The sequence below is a fragment of the Typopeltis vanoorti genome, chromosome 22, assembly GCF_054136105.1.
Source record: "Typopeltis vanoorti isolate ZY-2024b chromosome 22, IOZ_Tvanoo_1.0, whole genome shotgun sequence".
Taxonomy (NCBI): Eukaryota; Metazoa; Arthropoda; class Arachnida; order Uropygi; family Thelyphonidae; genus Typopeltis; species Typopeltis vanoorti.
In genome coordinates, this window is record NC_143570.1 from 40,602,029 (window position 1) to 40,625,365 (window position 23,337).

The window sequence follows — 23,337 nt, forward strand, 5'->3', positions numbered from 1 at the left end:
ATTTGACTCCATACCCCATGCAGATTTTATAGATGTGACCAGAACAAAGTGTAAACATTAAATATATCAAATTATCCAAACTATGTACAACAAAAATCAAACAGCATTTTGCAAGAAAGGGAGTAATCAGTAATCGCAATCAGTAAAGGTGATGGCCCAACAGCAGCAGAGAATGTTTAGCAGCTATGTTTCAAAATGTGTTCAGAAAACCTGACTGAACTGACAAAGATATCAATATTTTTGTAAAGATACTAGGCAATCATCAGTTTGCTACTGATGATATTGCCATCTTCTCAGAAGAATCCACTCCACTAATAGGGATGATAAATGAACTAAACAATACATGCAAACTGATGGAAGTTAAAATGAATTTTATAATAAACAAAAATCATGATTAATAGCTCCAAAAATCCTATAATATACCATCGACTCCCCCCCACCCCATCTCTATGGAACCCAGACAACCATATACAAGGCACAGTAGTTCAGATGTGGTCTTATTTCTTGCTTATTTCTGTAAGTTAGTACTCTCTTCAGTGTGATAACTTACCAACCTTAGTAATGTGGCTTAAAATTCAACTCTCTACCAAAACCCCGTATGTCTCAAGATTCACTGACCACTTGCAGCAAATTCCCATTAATATAATACTCCACCTGCAATGTTTTCAGCAGAATTATCATTTGCTATAAAACCAGTCAGTTCAAATCAGCCTGCAAGTGTACTATATCAGCTATGTCCCTTATCACCCTTTCCAACTCTGCATCATCATCATCAGATAACTGGATATTACCATTTAGATTAAACTCAACATTATTAATATACAAGTTGAACAAAACTAACCCAAGCAAAGATCAGTATGGTATGTTAGTAGTCACCCTGCTTCTCTTACAATGTTTCATAAACCATATCCATTTCATTAGTAAATGTGTGTTTAGGCTTAGGTGTTGATTTACACTCATAATGAAATTTAATGGAATGAATACAGCACAAAGATAAATAATTAAACAGTGGGTTTAATCAGAACAATTAAATATTCTTGTTTAATCCTTTAACCAAGTGTAAGTAAACAAAGTGTACACATGAAGTTTCTTCTTCACGATTAGGCTACTTGTCTATAGAGGCTAATGACTTTAGATCAATTGTACATTCTCCCCCCCCCCCTCTTTTGTATGTGTATAATGCTAAGCATTTTACATTAATTGCCTTAGTATGTTCTGTTGTTATGTTCAACTTCTTATAGGAAGTTAAACTTCTCAGGTTATGTTAAACTGCCCATGACATGAGAAATTTAATTCTTAGACGTCCCACTAAGTGCTAGCTAACAGTACCCACAGAGGGCACCCCTCATAGGACTTCAAGCTTTATATGGTCTAATTTTTTTCACTTATTGTTTTGTGTGTGTGTGTTATTACAATTTTAATATTGTATTCCTAAAGATGTCTCTGTGACAGAGACAAAATATGGGAATGATTAAACCTGCTGTTTAATTATTTCTTTTTGTGCTATATTCATTCCATTAAATTTTATTATAATACTGCTTGCTCAGGAAGTCAAAGGCTCATTGAGGGAGGGGCCTCTCTTCCAGATTACAGAATGCCTAAATATTGGGAATGATTAAACCTGCTGTTTAATTATTTCTTTTTGTGCTATATTCATTCCATTAAATTTTATTATAATACTGCTTGCTCAGGAAGTCAAAGGCTCATTGAGGGAGGGGCCTCTCTTCCAGATTACAGAATGCCTAAATAGCTATCATATCTTTCTTTGAAAACATTCTCTGAAAAGCACTCACAACATTCACGGACAACCTATTCTCCACACACACACACACACACAATGAGAAAACCGAAACTTTCATGCATCCTAATCACACACACACACACACACACACACACACACACACACACACACACACACACACACACACACACACACACACACACACATTTTTTCTGTTTCCAGGGGTGATAACTCACTCCCACCTGTCGTTTCTTGAGCTGTAAAATTTGCTGTGTGTCTAATATGCTTCTGTGACATCTCTTCTCGTCCATCTATTATTCAAACTTTAAATATTACAATCCCACAGCATATCCTCATAAGCACAATTTCATAAACCAGATATGATCCTGGTTTTCTTTTTGTCAGATCTTTTCAAATGTTTTCTCATGACCTCTGAGATCAGGTTACCATACAAAAGAATAGTAGTCAAGATGTGGTCTTATCAAAGCTTTGTACAATGAAAGAACAACTTCCTTATTCCTGCAGGTTAGTTTTCTCATAAACATTGCATTTATCCAATGTGATAACTTAACAACCTTAACAACTGACTCCTAAACTTTGACTCTCTGTTCAGACTCAAATAACCAAGTCAGAGACACTGTAAATTTTTTTATATGCTTCTTCAGCACCCTTGCAGATAACTCATGCAATTCCACTACTGTGAATCCAGCTCATCCGCTTTGGTCCTTATATCTGGTTCCAGTTCAGCATCCAGATAGTTAATGGGTATGCCAGGATGTATACCTCACTAAGTGACCATGTAACAACTCAGCTATTTCTAAAGCATGTACATTTTCTTCTTCTTCTTTTATTTTTTTAATGTCAATTCCATCCATGAAAGGTTGGTCGGTCAACCTACAATACATTAATACTGTGGATGCATAGAGTTTATTATTATTATTAACATCTGATCTCCATGGAGCCAAAGGACTCGTTGTGGGAGATACAAACTCACTCATGCAAAAAAGATTGAATTATGCCTTTGACATTCAGAGTTTCCACACTAACGACACTCTCAGGCAATGCATTATACTAATCAATCATTCCCTATGAAAAGAACCTGCTTCTCACTCCCTAGCATATTCTCTCAAAACTCGTGGTGAAATACCATCCAGTCCCAAAGCTTTACTGACATCCAGAGTACTCAGTATCTGAAACACACTCTCCTCCTGTACCTCTAAACCTCAAAACTGCCCTATCCCTCTAGCATTAAAACTGACTCCCCTAGGATGAAATACTCCAATAAAATGGTCATTGAACAATTCTACTATGTCCTCTGCATCAGTCATTCTATTCTCATTTTTATCCCAATATCATTCTTCCACAGTCATTTCTCCTCTTACTGGCCACTTAGCTAAAAAATTCCCTAGGATTGTCTTTGGATCTTAGGGCCAATCTCCTCTCATATTCCAGTTTCGCTTTCATTACTACACTAGTCACTCTTCTGACCTGTAACATATATTCTTCATGCATCTTCTTTTCACCTGTCTCCTTATATCTCTTCCATAGCCCCTTTTTCGCATGCAATTCCTGTTTAATATTGTTTGTCATCCACTTTACTCCAAATTGTGTCCTCTTCTTCACTTGTGGTATACAACTTACCATTGCTGCTAACAAATATTCTTTCACAATTTCCCATGCACTAATGATATCCCGGCCTTCCAATTCCTCCCTCCATGAAACTTCCCAAAGTTGACGTCTAAGACTATTATAATCACCTGCTTTATAACTCCACATAAGTTCCCGTCTCTTTGATACTCCTGCATGTCTACTCATTTTCCAAGTCAAAACCATATGGTCACTCTCTCCAAATGGTGGCAGAGATGTCATCTCAGTTATTATCAACTCTTCTGATGCCATAACCAAAACTCTTGAACCTCTTGTTTCCTCTGTTACATGTTGCCTAAGACATTTGTCCCTCAAGAATTCTACAAATTCCATTCCCCTATTGCTACATGCATCTTCCTCTCTCCAATTTATACTACTGTAGTTAAAATCTCCCATTACAATCATTCTTCTTGCACTTGCCAAACTTAACTGTCTGAACATCTCCTGGTCCCTATCCTCTGTGCTCCTGGGTCTGTAGCAACACCCCACTAAATATCCTGTCTTGCCCACCTCTACCTCACACCACATGCTCTCAGAATCATTTGTCTCTCACTGCCTTCCAAAGCCTCCACTCTTAGAGGACATAAGTCGTCACTTATCATAAGCAGTACCCCACCACCACGCTTTCCCCTCCTATTCTGCCGAAAAATGCTGTACCCAGCGACTTCTATTCCTGTTATTATATTCTCTTCTGTCAACCACGTCTCAGTGATCCCACTAATTTTTGGCCAGGCTGATGCTATACGTGCCACCAGTTCCTCTCCCTTATTCCGGATATTCCTGGCATTAGTATAAAGCATATAAATGCCATTGTTTCTATACCCAGCATTATCCCCTCTAGACTTCACTGGGCTCAGTGTTACCTGATGTCGTCTCCCTTCTTCCAAGTATCCATTCCCACAAGAGGCCACCCCTGCTATCATCCTCCCTGGGACACACAGACTCATTCAGAACAGCAATCTCTCCAGATGCCTATGTCCTTCCTCATTCAAATGTAAGCGGTCTCTCGCATACAATTCCTCTTTTTCCTCAAACGCACTCCAAGCATCCACATATACCAGTCCTCTCTTGTCGCACACTCTAGCTATTATGTCATTCAATATTGTTACTGTTCTGCTCAGCTCGTCATTATCATACCTAGGCAATACGCACACTATTTTTCCTCTCTCTGTCTTCTTCCGTACAGCCTCAAGCAAAAATCTCACATCTCTCGCTGCCCGACTTACATTACCACTCGAGTCATTTGCTCCTACCATCACAATCATCTCATCCACCCTTTCACCTCTCTTAATTGCCATAGCCACCCTTTCTATTGTTCCTCCTGGCAAACACTCCTCACACATCCTATCTTGAACACCACGGACCATTGAGTCCCCATACATTATACCTCTTACCATTCCCTCTCTCCTATTGTTTCCATTCTCTCCTCTTCTTTCATTCCCATAGGTCTCTCTCATTCCCTCTCCTCTACTGCTATTCTCCCTTCTAGCATTCCCATACCTCTCTCTCCTACTGTTTCCATTCTCTCCTCTTCTAGCACTCCCATACATCTCTCTCATTCCCTCTCTCCTACTGTTTCCTTTTTCTCCACTTCTAACACTCCCAAAATTCTCTCTCTCCCCTACTCTGATTCGGCTTGCATTTATCTCTTCCATTTCTCCTAATCTTATCTTTCATACTTCTGCTCTCATTCACAAGACATTCCACCTCCTCTTTCAGCTCATCTATCTCCCTCTGCAGGTCAGTCACTCTTAATCTAAATTCACTCTCCCAAACAAAACCATCTCCTAAACTTTCACAGTCACTCATGCCTTCCACACTATCAACTATTATTTTCTCATTCATATATATATATTTTTTCATTCTCTCCTATCACACTACTTGTCTTCTTACATTCATTCCCTGTTCCTGGAACAACAAGGTTGGATATTGATATTTCTAATGCACTTATTTCCTCCCACTGCCTGCATTTTACACACATATGCTCTCTTTCACAAGCCACATATCCAATTCCCGAGACGCATACATGCCGCAAGTACTGCATGCCACAAAGTCCCTTATGATATTGCTTATAACAGAGTTCTTAAATGGCAGAGGACTTGGCGATACGCCACTTGCGACTGCAGCTGAATCTGCCATCATTCCTTACTGCCGAGTAGCGTAATCATTAATTATTCAATTAATAAATTCCGTTAAATAAATAAGAAAGAAAGTACAGACAATTACAAGCAAAACAAAACATTTAAGTACATTAAATATAATTAAATAAAATGAAATATAACTAAATACAGTAATGAAAACTTAGCTTCATTTTGTCTTCCACCATTATGCATTCGATTCCGACAGTAACCAAAATATATTTTATTGTGACAGCAACTAACTTCCAAAAAACAACCACTGAAGTACACTCATATTCAGAGAAACAATTTAGCACTCAAAAACGCAGGGAAAAAAAAAAACCAACCTCCTCTCCTTTTATTCACAGGACTCTGCAAGTTTCATTCCTTCAATCTATCCTTGTATCTGACAAAGATCTGACACTGACTTATAAAATCTTCTCTGGACCTTCTCCAATACATCTTTATTCCCATGAAAACCAGATGACCAAATATGCACACAGTAACGATATGTGGTCTGATACAAGGGAACCATAACCTCTTTGCTTCTACATGTCAATATCCTCCTCATTATTCCCATATCAGTTGTGATGTTCTTACATTTTAGCAATGTAACCTCTAAACTTCAAGTCTCTGTCTGTTCATCATCACTCCCAGATCTCTCATCTCTTCCACTGCCTTCAAAATTTCTTAAATTTCAAGATCTTGCACTTTGCAACATTAAATGTGACAGTTCCACTCACTTGTCTGCTGACAGTCTATTGAGATCCTCATGCAAGGCCACAACATCAGCTCTACTTCTCACAGTTCTTCCCAACTATGCATCATTGGCAAACAGCTGCATGTCTCTAGATAAGCCAGTCACAATGTTAACAAATTCAACAATAATGAGCCTAAAACAGATCCCTGTGACACTCCACTAGTGAGCTCTTTTAGGATGCCACTCCTCCATACACAACCTGCTGATACTTATCTGACAGCCAATCAAAATCCGACTCACTAGTCTGTTTTATCTAATCTCTCATCTTTTTCAATTTAGCTACCAGTTTATCATATATCAGTCTATCAAAGGTCACGTAAAATCCAAGTATATCATTGTACGTGCACCTCTTTCATCGAATGAATTTGCAATCTTGTTGCAACATGTAAGCAGATTGCTAAAGCATGATTTATTTGTCACAAATCCACACTGATCGTCATAAAGAATACAGCTATTATTCTGAATCTTAGTCCTCATCAACTTCTCTAACACCTTAAGAACAACTCCAGACACATAGATTGGCCTATAATTTTTAGATATATATAAATATCTATAAATATATCTATAAATCTATAAATATCTATAAATTATAGGCAAAGGTGACAGCCTTGTTCCATCTGGATGAAAGTGAGATGGGGTTGGGCTTGTACACACAATCAGAGGAACAACTGAACTTGTTCACCACCACTATTAAATCTGATGTTCTCATTGGGTGTCACAAGTCACTTTTGTGAGGTGCAAGAAGTTCATTCCATCTTTTCTTTTGTTTGTGAATCTGAAGTAGTGACACCTATTGACTTTTCTGGGAACAATATCATCCTTTAGCTCAACAACAGTTTCTCCATGAAAGTTGAGAATGATGGCATTGAACTTCTTTTTTTTTCAGCCTTGGTCAAGTCACGTATCATTGCAGTGAGGTCACCAAGTTTGTTGGTGATAATGAGAGAGGGTGTATTTATGTCAAAGTGTTGATGATCGAATAGTTTGAGCTTGGTTTCCAGTAATTTGATTTTGCAGGAGAGAGGCTCGTTAATAGTAATGAGGTGCTGCTTTAGCCTGTCAATTCACTTTCCAAAGTTTAGGAGTTGTTTTACTGATTGGAGGCTCATTGGACAGAAGAAAGGCTGCAATGTGTCCATACATGCACAGCAAGCATGCAACCAATGACAATAGAAATCACACATAAGACCTTTTTTGTTTTAGTAATGTCTAGTCTGCAAACTGTAGTACTTGGTAATAACATTAGTTTTGTTAACAAATATGCTTGACTGTGCTGACAAAATCCGATGTGCTCTGACATCAGTGGGTTTTATTGCTGCCATCTTTGCTTCATATAGTAGGCATGACAACTGCTTGACGATGGCTGATATTAAACTCATAAACTCAAAAAAAAAAACTAGCTTGAGGCATTCAAAGTACTTATTATTATTATTACATAACACCTCCGTCCCCACCACTCTACTACCCGCAACTACCTTCATCATCTACACCAGCACCATCTACTGCCGACCACCATCACTATTTTCACAGACAATCACAAACATCCATGCCCACGGCAGGATTCGAACCCATAGCCTTTTGGGTGGAGAGCGGATATGCTAACCACTCGGCCAACCAGACCGCCTTTACAGAGGAACATCGAATCCCTCAGAATTCTGTGCTGTGATTTTGTTTGGTGACTATTTTGGAGGAAAACTATCTGCATTTGCTAGGTTATTCTTCTACTTTTCACAGTCCAATTTTGAACTTCCTCATCACTGATGAGGAAGTTCAAATGGGATTCACTTAATCCCATATGATTTTATCTTCCTAATATCTTCCTAATATAGGATGCAGATATAGCTTTCTTCAAACATCCCTTGGCTACTTCCCAACACTGCTGATTTCTCTACCGTTATTCAGAATTTCATGCCAAAGTACTCTTTAAGCTGCCTTCTCAGTCTATCATAATCACCTGCCTTATAGTTTCTATCCATATCTTTTTATTTTATTTTTTATCAAAACCTTTCACGTGATTTGCCATCTTCCAGGTTAAAACTGCATAATTATTTTCTCCAACTGGAATTAAAACAGCTACCTCTTTATATACATACTTCAGATGATGCTATTACTAGATCCAATATTCTTGAAACACAAGTCCTTTAACTGAGAGAGGCTTTCAGTTAAGGGACTTTTACACCTTTTATTTTTATGAGTAGTTTTATTCATTTTTAACATAATCTTGTTATTGGTATGACATGTCTGTGAGGAATACACAACTTGTAGAGATAAAAATAAGAATTATTCTTCTATTCAATTACCACATTTATCACAGTTTTCTTTTCCTCCTCGTTTTTGATCATGACTGTGCATGCCAATGTTTTAAATTATACAGCTCAAAATGTATTATCAAAAGAATACTGCATATTTTACAAAATTATTTCTGACATTTGTATTAAGTAAAAAAAAAAAAAAAAAAAAGCTATATAAGCTATAAAAATAAGCTAACACCTTTTTATTCCCTTATAGGCAGTAGGCGAGGCCTTTAAACCCAATCTATAACTGTCAGATTTTAGGGAAAGACAACATATACTAAAATATTAATTAAAAAACTTTAATTAATACTTCCTATATTTCGGTAATGTTACATTACCATCTTCAGGGAACATAAAAATAATGATATGTGCATGCAGGCACTAACACTAAACAAATATGGCTGAAGAAAACAACTGAAGTCGGTCCTAGAGTCCTAAAAGTGCCCCTAGTGGACTAAATTGGGTTGTCTTGACTGTTGGCTGATGTTCTAAGAATGCAAGCTTCCCATATTTGGGGGCAGTCTCATGCATCAAAATTTGTTGAGATTTGGGGAGTTTTTTTAGAGCTGAGGCTGATTCCAGGAATAATTTCTCATATTTATACTGGCTGCAGTGTAGTAGAGTGACTTTCTTCGAGCGTATTTTGTGGCAGGTGTCCAAAGCATGGTCAGCAAGTCCTGAGTGGCTGTACTGGTGGGACCAGATATAGCCCTTATGTTCAGATATCCTAATATTAGCTGTCCTGCTGTTTGGCCGTGGTAGGACAGTTTGCAACTACAAGGAACCTAGTATACTCCAGGTAGGTCTAGGAGAAGTGGCTGGTCTTTGGCGGAGCAGACAGGCCAATTTTTTATACAGTTTGTAACAAGTTGTCAGGTCATATTTTTTTAAGATTTTTGTTAGCTTTTCAGAAGTACCCTGAAAATAAGGAATGGTGATAGATTTAGAAAGTTTATTTTTCACTTGGTTAGAATATAATAAATTTAGTTTAATTCTTTATCCAAGTGTGAGCAAACAAAGTTTGCACCTGAAAGTATCTTCAGGACTGAGGTTAGGTGGTGCAACACCAGGACGACTCCTTGCAAAGGTGGAGCAAGATACTATCACTCCTATCTCAGTATCTCCCACAATGCAAAACACATCTCCTTGCGGATATGTCTAATGTTATGCATTAAGGGAAGGGCCACTACCCAGACTAGTTTCGACCTTTATTGAGGTCTCTTCAGTGGGAGCCAGGCCCAAGTGGAGATACCAGTGGAGTTATGCATTAAGGGAAGGGCCACTACCCAGACTAGTTTCGACCTTTATTGAGGTCTCTTCAGTGGGAGCCAGGCCCAAGTGGAGATACCAGCCAGAAGCATTAGCAGGTCATCTCTACCTATAGGAGTTGCCAAATGGTGTGCCACCTTTTTAATAAATTACTCTGGATTTAGAGAAAGATGTTGAAAGTTTATTTTTCACTTGGTTAGAATATAATAACTTTAGTTTAATCCTTTATCCAAGTGTGAGCAAACAAAGTTTGCGGCTGAAAGTATCTTCAGGACTGAGGTTAGGTGGTGCAACACAGTCTGGGTAGTGGCCCTTCCCTTAATGCATAACATTAGACATATCCGCAAGGAGATATGTTTTGCATTGTGGAAGATACTGAGATAGGAGTGATAGTATCTTGCTCCACCTTTGCAACGAGTCACCCTGGCGTTGCACCACTTAACCTCAGTCCTGAAGATACTTTCAGGCGCAGACTTTGTTTGCTCACACTTGGATAAAGGATTAAACTAAATTTATTATATTCTAACCAAGTGAAAAATAAACTTTCAACATCTTTCTCTAAATCCAGAGTAATTTAATAAAAAGGTGGCACACCATTTGGCAACTCCTATAGGTAGAGATGACCTGCTAATGCTTCTGCCTGGTATCTCCACTTGGGCCTGGCTCCCACTGAAGAGACCTCAATAAAGGTCGAAACTAGTCTGGGTAGTGGCCCTTCCCTTAATGCATAACATTAGACATATCCACAAGGAGATGTGTTTTGCATTGTGGGAGATACTGAGATAGGAATGATAGTATCTTGCTCCACCTTTGCAAGGAGTCGTCCTGGTGTTGCACCACCTAACCTCAGTCCTGAAGATACTTTCAGGTGCAAACTTTGTTTGCTCACACTTGGATAAAGGATTAAACTAAATTTATTAGGTGATAGATTTAGATTAATCTCTGTTATGGAAGGGGGGAAGGGGAAGGTTGTGGTTAATTGGTTTTAATATTTTTTGGATTTTTGGAGGGTTGTAGCCATTGGCTACAAAGGTATTAAGAATATGGTTAAGTTCAGTAATTAGGGTATTGTTATCTGAACTGATTAATTTTGCCTTGTTATATAAGGTTTGCATAATCCCATATTTTTGGGAGGGGGAGGTGATTGCTAGTGAATGTATCTACCTGTATGTGTAGGTTTTCTGTAAACAGAAAAAGCCAGGGATCCATCTGGGTGGCATGTAATCAGAGTGACTAGGAAAGGGAGACTGTTGTTTTTCCTTTTCCCAGGTAAACTAGATCCTGGGGTGTTGATTGTTTAAGTGTGTTAAGAAGTTGTGGAGTGTATCCAAGTCATGCAGCCAAATAGCAAACACATCATCTACACAGCATAGCCAAACAGTAGATTTAAGTGGAGCTGAGTTTAAGGCTTTTTCTTCAAAGGTCTTGAGGTTCTTTTTCTTCAAAGGTTCTCCACCCCTGGCCAACTTCTAAAGAAGTTGGCCAGGAGTGGAGAACTCATGGCTGTCCCATCTATCTGTTCGTAGAATTTTCCTTGCCAAACAAAATAGCCTGAGTTCATGGTGAACTGAAATAGGGCTGAGATAGTGGGAGGAAATTTGGCTTGGATGAGGTCCAAGGTATCTTCGAGTGGGACATTGGTGAATAAAGATATAGAAAACCTCTCACTCCAACACTGACCATTATGTCAGTGTTGGAGTGAGAGGTTTTCTATACTGGCTTTAAAGTGGGCTGAATTTTTTATGTGTGAAGGTGTGTTGCCAGTATATTGTGTGAGTACTTTGGCTAAATGTTTGGCTAATTTGTATGTGGGGGAAATCAATGCAATCCACAATGGGACGTAATGGCACATTCTGTTTATGGATTTTTGGTAGTCCATATATTCGTGGGGGGGGGGGTGTCTAGAATTAAAAGGTTTTAGTTTATTAGTCACTTCTACAGGCCAAGAAGTAACCTTCTTAAGGAGCCTATGGAGTGTTCTGATCTGTGAACTGGTGGGATCATATTCTGTAGGGAGGTAGGTAAATTGATCTAACAGTAAAGAGGTAAGGTTTACCTGTGTAGTCAGATTTGTTTAGAACTACAGTGGAATTTCTCTTATCTATTTTCGTAATTATTATTTTACTGTTGTTTTTTCTTTCCTGCAGAGCTTTGAATTCTTCTTTAGATAGGTTGCTTTTAGGTGGTTTAGCTTGGGTAAGGACACCGGCTATATCCAGTTTGATACTGTTGGCAATATGGTTGGAAAGGTTGTGGATACCACGTTCTACCTATATCATTATTTCTTCTGAAGGGATTTTTTTTTGGTGCTACAGCAAATTTGTGGCATAACAGGAGTGCAATGATTGTTTCAGGCTTTAAGGTAAGAGATGAAAGGAAAACAATAACAATCTCCCTTTCCTAGACACTCTAATTACATGCCCTGATAGATACCTGGCTTTCTCAGTTTACAGAAAACCTACACACAGGTAGATACATTCACTAGCAATCACCCCCCCCCTCCCAACAATATAGGATTATACAAACCCTATATAACAGGGCAAAATTAATCAGTTCATATAACAATGTCCTGACTACTGAACTTAACCACATTCTTAATACCAATGGCTACAACCCCCCAAAAAATTCAAAAAATATTAAAACCAATTAACCACAACCTTCCCCTTCCCCCTTAACTGGTAACAGATTGATTTGGAGGAAAATTGTAGATAGGAAGTTAGTAATGATGTAAGTTTTTCATGTAGTACTATCATACCCTATATACCCCTAGAGGGTACATGTCAGGAATTTGATGATGAACTCATAACCTATATATACAATGATATTCAGCAGGAGTATGTAACTATATTCATACTACATGCTGTTGTAAGATCAGATGGATATTTGTGAGGCAAAGCATGTACACTGACCACAGAACAGCGAACTTAAAAAAAAGTAGAAAAAAAAAAGGAGTGCTTTTCACTGACATTAGGCTTTTGTAGTGTAAATTATCCATGATAATATTTCTGGCATTAACTACAAACACTGCAAATGAAAAAATTGTTTAATCAACCAATATCCTCATTATCTGGTGTGCATCATCAGGATTAAATTATCGATTTGAGAAAAAAAAACATTAACAGATTATCTCTAAAATAATAACTGCCATACATAGAACAGTCTTAAACTTGGTGAACATCATCCTAGTTCACAGCTTTCTAGGTATTCTGCAAAATCTAACCTAAGTTGCTTTAAAATGAGACCTTGGCTTTTACTAAATTGAATTGGATAATGTGATATCTGAGTGGCTTGTTGGAATTTAAGCATTGCTATTGAATTTAGCATATGACATTCTTGTGAGTTTCCAAAGAGCCTGATGCTTTTCATTGGTGATATGAAATGCTAAACTATATATATGTACTTGCCATTTTTCAACATCTTTAATTTTTTTTCTTTCATGTGAATCTCTCCCAACTGTTCCATTTGTCCAATGTTGGAAATGCAACATGTAAAGAAAAATTTGTATACTTCTGATCTGATTAGTGAGGAGGGAAAGAGGGACATCCTCGAAAAAAGAGTAAGGGTTGTTGGCAAGAATATGAGAACTAGATTTTTTGTCTGGAGAGTAGTGAATGAGTGGAAAATGTTGCCAGAGTTAGTTGTGCCTGCTTTTCAGCAAATGAGTTCAAAGCAAATTATGACAGGTATTGTGCAAATGATGGTTAGTGCTTAGTGAAACATTCAGCTCTTTCCTTAATGAGTCTGCAGACTCCATGGAGAGGCCAGTGTAATAATAATAATAATGATAATTCTTTTGATGATATAAATACTTACCAATAATTGACATTCTTGTAATTTAGTATTGCACCCATCCATCTCATCAGGGTTAACTTTGTTATAGTAAACTGAATACAAAACTGAGGCTAGTGATACATTTTGACAGTGATGGGGGAGATCAATAGGGGGCAAAATAATAGAAATAGTGGTGACTGTTTGCTCTAGAAGCTTGGGAATTCGCTCATAGGATGAAGGAAATAAGCAGTTGCTATCTATAAAAAAAATTAATAATGAATTTAATTTTTAAAAAAATATTCATACAAATATGTTTATACTATAAAAGATAATGCTAATGATGAAAGAAATTACAGGTTAGTTATAAGGTTTACTTACTTAAATATAGGTTATGTTTGTTTGCTTAAATATTCTGTGATTTTACTTGTATAGTAAAATCACAAAAGCTAAAGGCAAGATTCGTTATCTACATCTCTATACAGGTTGATCAAAATTAAACGTATCCTTGCTTAAGGCCTTGTATAGTGCAATCCAGGGATCCAAATGCTGTGAAAAATTTGCAGGAATACATTGTGCATAATGTGGAAGCAATATCTGAGAAAAATAAAAGTAGTTCTAAAATGCACCATCATGAGGCATTGCAAACAAGAGATGCATGAATTTGCATATTACTAGCTTGGCAGATGCTAGGAGGATTTAAAAAGATTAACACAGGATTTTTCCTTTCATTCTGGTTGTTAATACCATACACAGTGGTATTAAGTCAGAAATTTGCAGAGTGCAGCAACATTATTGCAAATGTTTAAGTAGTACAGCTTCATAAGCAAAGCATGTTGGGACAAGGTTAGTGCTTATGAAGCTGTACTACCCAAACATTTGCAATAATGTTGCTGCACTCTGCAAATTTCTCATTGCCTGAACAAATGCCAACGAGATCCACTATCTCCATATGCTCTGCAATGAATGATTAGTCATTTTGAAGAAACAGGATCATTGGGAGTTAGACATGGCAAAGGTTGCAAAGCATTCAGTTCACAACAAGTGAATGATTATCACCTACATGAAAAGAAAATAACTAGCATCCAAATCAGAAACAATAGCCATGACATTGAAATAATGGCAAGCAACTGTAAAAAATTGAAAAGAATTTACAAGAAATAGGCTACACAATTACTCTTCCATAGATTAAGGACCTCATCAAGTTCATCCAAAATCTAGAAATTAAAGAATTACCAGTAACCCTTTACTAATCATATTATCTCCCTTCTGCATTGCCTCATTAAATGTACAAGGATTCCACAGACCAGTTAAATAAGAGGCTGTATGGAAACTTATGCTATGCCATAATATCAGAAACAAAAACCTGATAATATCAGGTTTGGAGCTTTGGAAGATTTAACAGGGCTGAAGTAGGTGTTCTTATTCTTTATCTTTCCTTGGGTCATTCTGTAATATTCAAAGGGATGCAGAAGGACAAATCTTGACAATTAGACTGGAAATACCACTGATATGTAATAAGGTTTATAAATGTTTATGTTCCATCCAGTGAACAGTGAACAGTTAGACGAAAATTCTTCCAGGAATTTCAGCCATATTTATACAATGCCCACTACATCATAGCAATTAGATACTGGAATTGTATTGAAGACCCCCACATTAGATAAAATAGGAGGACACCTCAGGAGTGAAAAAGTGCAATATGCACAGTTAAAAATATGTCTTGACAATGCTTAAATAGCAGAAATGTGGGGGATTTGTAACCCTAATCTCCAGGCTTACACGAATCACGGTATTGGTTCCTGTCTTGATCAAATTTATATATCATTCCCTTATTAAACAGGAGAATTCAGATACAATATGTTAACATTAACATGTGAGATCATAATCAATTCCACTTAAAATCCAGTGCATAGAATAAATAGAGATCTGTTCTGGACCATGGAGATTTCCATCAAATTTCTGATTGATCTTTTCAACCAAACTTTACCCTCTGTTCAAACTGTAATAATGTTACCTGGAACTAGAATATCTGGTTAAAATTCAAACCAGCAGTAAATCAGAATGTGATTGAATGATGTTCCTAAAAAGAAAAAAAGTTGAAAAAAACTGTATAAAAAGAGAAGCTGGTTCATAGCAAACCAATACAATGGTATAGAATGTAGCAACATCTTTAGAAACAGCAACATAGAGATAGAAATGGAAAGGCAGAAACAAGTGGAAGAAAAAATTTTGAAATAAGAATACAGCATCACTTAGCAGATAGCCATTCAGCTGCATTCTTCAATAGATAATTCATCAAATTCTGTAAAGAAAGGATTATCACAATCAATATCCTTGATTCAGTAGATTTAGTCACCAAGAAAAGTAGATTAGTTTGCTCATAAGACAAAAAAAACTTGCGCAATAGTAGAAATTTCATATGAATATAAAATGATAATTGAGTTCATTCATCCCTGTTATTTTTACTTTATTATATTATGAAATCTATTAAGGATGGATTAAAATACAAGGTGATCAAAATTAACATATCCTGAAGGCCTTGTGGAGCACCACACAGTGATTCAAATGTTGCAAAACTTTGCAGTGTGTCATTGTGAAACATTGTGTGTCATGGAGAAGTGATATCTGAGAGGAGAAAAAAAAAAAAGGGTAGTTCCAAAATTCAATACCAGGAGTGCTGTATGATGTACCAAATGTAGTAATTTTTCTGCGTGTAAAGAAGGAGAAAAGTGAATAAGCATAAATAACACATTTTTATTCACTTCCATTATGCATTCACGGGCTGTACTGCTCAATGCGCTGTCCTTCCCAGTATGCCACAAACTGCATCCTTTGCACAATGTGTTCAACAGCTGGGGACTGATATTGCACACATGCTGCATTATGTTGTCTTTTTGCACTGGCAAGTGATCAGGATGATCCTGATAATCCCGTTCTTTGAGAAATCCCCAGAGCCAGAAGTCGAGGAGTCAGATCAGGTGAACCAGGTGATTATGCAATGGGAAGCGCACAGCTGATCACTCTGGCTTCCATGAAATGTTCTCGAAGAAGCTACTGTATGGACTGACTGATGTATGGAGGACTCCATCCTGATGAAAATAACTGAATCCATTCATAGGTGCTGCTATAGCTGTCGCACAACAAAATTATAGTTATTTTCTTTTCATGTAATCATGATAATCATGTTTTCATGATAATGATAATGAATAATGAAAACATTTGAATGATAATCATACAAAGTATGATTATCATCTACACAAAAAGTTTTTTACAGTTGCTTGCCATTATTTCAATGTCAAGGCTATTGTTTCTGATTTGATGCTAGTTATTTTCTTTTCATGTAGATGATAATCATACTTTGTATCAGTGAACTTTATTATTTTTTCTTTAATTGTACCTCTCTCTTTCCCTTTATCAGCATGACATGGTTCCTCATGATCCATAAAATCTTCTAAGACTGAGTAGTCTTCATTTGTTTTCATCAATATCCACTTCTACTTAAATATCCAAACCATTCTTCAATGGAATTCTGATAGCCTTCTTTATTTAAACGAGATCATAATTTCACTTGTGAAACTCAGTTCTGCCTTATTTCTCACAAAAAAAAAAAAAAAAAAAAAATTCAGCCATACTTTTAACAACACTGAAATCTCAGGACAAGATGAGATTTCTGTTCTTGGAATAACATTAATCTTTCTGAAGTAAGCATATCATAATGTGAAGAGAAAGGAGTGCAGTTTATGAATGTGTAGGATGGGTTTAAGGGACAAATTGAGCTGTATAACAGCGATGGACTGCATCTGAATGGTTTTGAGTGAGTCATTTATAAAGATTGCTGCTGCTGCTGGAGGGAAGTGTCAGTGCAAGTCAAAGATGATGTGAATGAGCAGGAGAGTGGACTAAGTGAGACTGATGTGGTTGTGAATGGAGAAGAGAATGTGACAACAAGAAAGCAAGTCGGATAGGGAAAGGGTAGACCAGAGAGGTCAGGGAGACATGGTGTAAGGGGAATGGATTTTGGAAGTGGTAATGAATGCACATATGTGGATGGTTAGCATAGGAAAGGAATGGCCAGGAATACATGGGGTTGAGTCTGGGAGGCTATGTGGGGCAAAAGATAAGAAGACAGGAGCAGGTGAGGAGCAGTCACAGAAAGGGGACAGCATAAGTAGGACTGGCTATAGACCAAGTGATGAATTGTTATGTTTATTTATGAAAGTCAGGAGTTTCAGAGGGAGATGAAATTGTTGCATTGAATAATAGTTGGAATAAGTGAAACATAGTTGGATGAGAATGACATCTTGATGGGAATAGAAATGGAGGTATATGATGTTTTTCACAAAGAGAAAAGAAAAGAAGGGAAGACTAGTGCCAATGATAGCAGGGGAATTATGTCTGTGCAAGGTTGAGATACAAGGAGAAAAAAGTGGCAGTGCTTTTGAAGTAGTATGGTGTGAAGTAGAGATTAATAGAATGAGATATTTGGTGCAGTGTTACTACAGGTAGGGAATGTGGAATTAGAGAAAAAGAAATGTATAGGCAACTTAGCTTAGTGAGGAATCAAAGGGTGATTTCAACTATAACAATGTTGATCAGAATGAAGAGGTAGCATCAAGGGAAATAAGGAGAATGAATTTCTTGAGTTCTTAAGGGACAACAATCTTAGAACAGTATGTAATGGAGGACACACAAGGATTAAGATTAAGATCTGGTTATATCATCAGAAGATGTGATTGTGAATGGAGTGTCAAATCTTCTCCTGGTAGAGTGATCATGAAATGATCACATGAGTTGCAGCCAGTGACATGAGAACTTCTATAAAGATGGGATACATGTGGAACTATGAGACTGGTGATTATGGAAAGATTAGAAGACAACTGGGAGCTATAGCACAGAAAGAGGAGTTGAGTGGGAGAATAGAGATGCTGTGTGGGCATTGATTAAGAGCTATTTAACAGTAGCACTGTCAAAGTGTATTCCAAGGAGATATGATTGAGATATATAAGTTGGTGAGAGGTTGTTGCCAGATTAATGTGGAGATGATATTTCATAGAGTAAAGGGCAGCAAGGGTAGAACTAGAGGCCATCCATGGATGCTGAGTGTGAGCAGGGGAGTGAGAAACAGGTTCTTTGCAAGGAGAGTGATTGATGAGTGGAATGCATTGTCTGAAAGTGTAGTGAGTGTAGAAACTCTGAATGGGTCAAGGCACGGTTTGATGATCTTTTGGCATGAGAGAGTATAGTCCTACAATGAGTCCTCTGACTACTCCATGTAGGTCAGATAATAATAATAATAATAATAATAATAATAATAATAATAATAACAACAACAACACCAGACAAGTATCCAAAAAAATTAGATTTTTTTCTTTTGTTCATAGAAATGCATTACTTTAACTTTGATTTGTATACAGTTAACAGCTGATCTGAGTTAAACACATCTAACAACTGGATGCTGTTCTCATATTTGAGTCAATGCCCCTAAAAACTGCATAAAAACTATTTGCTCTCTTCCCTTGTCTAGGAATAGAATGATTAGTTTGATAAATGTTGCACTGCTCATTGATTCACTTCATTTCACACCAATGTGCAATTTTTCTGCTTGCATCTTTAGAAATATTTCTGGTCAATTTTCAACAAAATTCTCCCACTCTCATTAACATATGCAGCAGCTATTCACTTCTAAACTTGAAAAACAATGTTTTGCTTTTTATTCATACCTTCTACTGCTGTCTTTTGCATCAGTCTCCCATCTTATGTATTTCCTAAAGAGTATGGTCTACAGGTATTTGAATTCAATGTTAACACATTTCTTTTTTCTCCTAAACTTTCTACCCATCCACAGCATTAATGCACTATAGGTTACTATCTTCTCATGTATTGGATTACAAAAAAATATCTCTTACTTCTCACTGTTTAATATATAGCAGATATGTGCAGCATTCATTATCACTTTTTTTGTGTCAGATGCAATGAACTTGTTCATTTATCAACAAGCAATATTTGTTGCAATTTAGTAAGATTTATTTGCACTGAAAGCAATGAAGTTACATTTTCATTGTGCAGTCAAGGTTTTTATTTTAATGACGTAAAGAAGGGAGTAGAAATTATAAAGATTCTTTACTTCATAAGACTGGGGAAAAAATGAGTAAATTCATTCAATTATTTTTTGTAACATGATTCCTTCCCTGATTTATGCCTATGCACAGATCCACAGCTTATGCAGGGGTTTGATATCAAGTCCAGTGGAATAGGGTGGTTAATCATTATTCCCACAGTGTCCTATATCTATATATTGCATGTGTTCTTCTGGTTGGTTTGCTTGTTTTGATTGATGATAAACCTGAGTTTCCAATAATAAAAAAAAAAAAACTCCACCCTCCGTATCAGATTGGCTAACTCACCATTTGATTGAAAAACTTGAAAAAGATTCCTCACATCATAGATGGGATATGAATCTGGATCTTTCCAAGGACTCATCTGAATCAACTGAGCTTCGGAGACTCGTAATGTAGTTACAGTGATCAACTTCTAACATCAAAATATTAAAGGTATAATTCTGCATTTTTTTATTAATTTGAATTTCTTCTTTCATGAAGATAATATATTAATAACAGTGAGATTTCAAAGTAAATTGAAAATTCATTTGAAAAAGCTTAAATGCTAATTTTTAAATGTAAATTGAATTTGCAAACATTTATGGTAGCATTAAGAATCAAACTGATAAGAGATTATTGGGCTAGGAGACTGGCTGGGAGACAGTATTAACATATTGTATATTGAGAAGCAGTACTCTCAGAAGAGGAAAGTCACTAGTGATGTGCCACAGGATCCACTTTAGGGTCATTTTTGTTCAACTCGGATGTTAATGATATTGTTAGACCTCTGAGTGGGGATATGCAGTTGTTTTCAGACAATGTAAAGATAGGGAATTATGAGTAGTAGAGTAGATGTTGTGGCTTTGCAAGAGAATTTGAATAGACTCCACATGTGGGCAACTGATTTTTACTACCAGTTCAATGTTGTACGTATAAGGTTTTGGGATTTGGAAGGCAGGGTATAAAACTAGTGGGGAGGTTCTGCTGTAAGGAGAAGCAGAAGATAAGGAACCTAGGGATGATGGTGGACATGGATCTGAAATTTAGAGACCATTTTGCTGGAATTATGAGACAAATACAGTGGATAATGAACTATAAGAACAATGATACGTAAAAGTAAAGCAGCTACATTTCCACTGCAGAAGATCCCAATTAGGCAGCATATGGATGATATATGAAAATTTTATTTACCTAGATTTTTTTTTAAAGAGAAGAGATTTTAGAACCATAGGTAGATAGGTAGGAAGACAGTGATAGAAGAATATCATCTGCAAATCCCAGCTGGTACAAGGATGAGAGGTGATGTATTGAGACAGATAAGTTGGTAAAGTGTTTGTACCAGATTAATGCAGAAGAGATTATTCACAGAGTGGATAGAGATAGATACAATATCTATCTCTATCTCTATAAAATATCTATCTCTATCTCTATCCACAGTCTATCTCTATCTCTATAGAATATCTATCTCTATCTCTATAGAATATCTATCTCTATCTCTATCCACAGATATACTATCTCTAGTACATAGTGTGTGCATGTATATGAGCATACGTGTGTGTGTGTGTTGGGGCTAGAGAACAGTGGTTTTATTTCATTTTGTTTATTTAGTTATTTTACTTGGAGAGTAGAGGATGACTGTGGTGCATTGTCCGAGTATGTTGGGTGCAGAAACAATGAACAAATAAGGAATAACTTTGAAAAATAGTGTTTGAAAGTGAGGAACTCCTATGGTTACTCTGCTGAAGTGCAGTAATAATTATATAGACAGAGAATAATACAGAATCACACAGGTTTCAATAATACTGATGAAAATATTATTAACACTCTTATATCCTAACCTGGATATGGTTGTAAATATTCACCAATGGCTCGAATTCCCTGTACACCTTTCACAATTTCACTTTTGATGTTTTTCCTTTGTTGTGATAAAGTTGAAGGTAATGAAGTTTGGACAGAATGAGTCATGATAGCTTCTTTATCAGTACTGAATAACTTGTTCATAGTGCTATTTGACCAATAGATATGAGCTTTATCTACAGTTAGTGAAGTGGGAGGCAGTCCTAAAAATAAAAAATAAATATAACAGCTATATTTGAAGTTATTTTAAAAGAATATAGCATCCTAAAGAAAACTCTGAAAAATAAAAATAAAATTATTACTGGTTTTAAAAATGGTCATTAAATGGATATTGATATCTGAATACTGCTGCACTGCATGATTGACATGACATCTACTCTTGGTTGGTGGGTGGGTGTCAGTTGTTTGCAATAACTACATGTTATGTTCAGCATTCAAAGTAAGAGATAAAACTGAAAATAGCAGATATTCTAACAACCGATTTTCATATGAATGATTAGTAAAGTAGTTGAACATATGAATTTTAATTGTTCAAAAGGCTGGATTTTGAGAGCTCAGATGTCATATAACTCATCTTATTACAATAAATTTTTGTATAATTATCTGTTTCTTAACCTAATTAAAAGACTCAGATTGAGTTATATAGTGAAAATTGAGAAAATACTGAAATTTAGTGTTTGTTGTTGATAATGATTAACATCATCATCAACATAACACCATGCTTAAATGCATTCACATGTTTAAATGCATTGTGGAGAGTGATGGAATGCATTCTCAGATAATGCATTCCATCACTCTCTACAATCTCTCCAGCTCACACATTCCCATCCTCCAGCTTCCAGGGATAGTCTTTTTTTTTCGCACCCTGTCTCACTCTATTCTAAAAACCTTTTCAAAATTAACCTGGTAAACCCCTTACCAATTTACATGTCTCAATCATATTCAACCTCCCACCCATCCTCCTGTCCACCAGGTACTGTAAATTGTATTTACTTGTATTTACTTTACCTTGGACTCCTCCCTTGAGGCCAAGGACTCCTCAAGGGAGGGCACCTGCTCTACAACTCCATCTCCACCATTCAATCACCAACTAACCACACCAATGGCATCTACTGCTGACCACCACTGGAAATTCCACAGACAATCACAAATATCCATGCCCACAGCAGGATTTGAACCCGCAGCCTTTTGGCTGGAGAGTGGATGTGCTATCCACTCGGCCAACCAGGCCGGCAAAAACATCGAGAGAGGGCACTCACTCCACAGCTCTCCATCTCCACCACTCAATCCATCAACTACAGCAAACCGCAACTACTATCATCTACACCAACGTCATCTACTGGCCACCACCACTAGTATTTTCACAGACATTCACAAACATCCATGCCCATGGTGGGATTCGAACCTGCAGCCTTTTGGCTGGAGAGCAGATACGCTAACCACTCAGCCAACCAGGCTGGCAATATTATTGAGTTGGATGATGGTGTGAATGTCACTGCAAATTATGTTTATTTTAATATACATGATAATAGGTATTATCGTGTGCGTGTGTTCAAACACATCACTGAGGGTGGAGAGAGAGAGAGAGCAAATATATGTGGCATTGCCTATGTGTATACCCATGTTTCAAAAAATACCATACAATGGCTAAATTGTAAAAAGATAAGGAGGTGTTGTAAAATGGTCAGTACTGTATAAAATATTTATAAAGATTTCAATACAACATGATTTATAGGTGTCACAATTTTGGTATGTACTGATTTTAAAATGAACAGCATAATGT

The 23,337-nt window shown here is 36.8% G+C and overlaps 1 protein-coding gene across 1 annotated transcript in view; it reads right to left on the reverse strand.

The window, feature by feature from the left end:
- LOC150094345 (proto-oncogene tyrosine-protein kinase ROS-like) overlaps positions 1–23,337 on the reverse strand; it is a 719,271-nt gene that overhangs the window by 216,896 nt on the left and 479,038 nt on the right. The window contains exons 27-28 of the mRNA XM_090412445.1: positions 21,536–21,757; positions 13,642–13,856 (exon numbers count right to left, since the gene is read on the reverse strand). Coding sequence (XP_090268571.1) covers positions 13,642–13,856; positions 21,536–21,757 — 437 coding nt within the window. The remainder of the gene's footprint in view (positions 1–13,641; positions 13,857–21,535; positions 21,758–23,337) is intronic.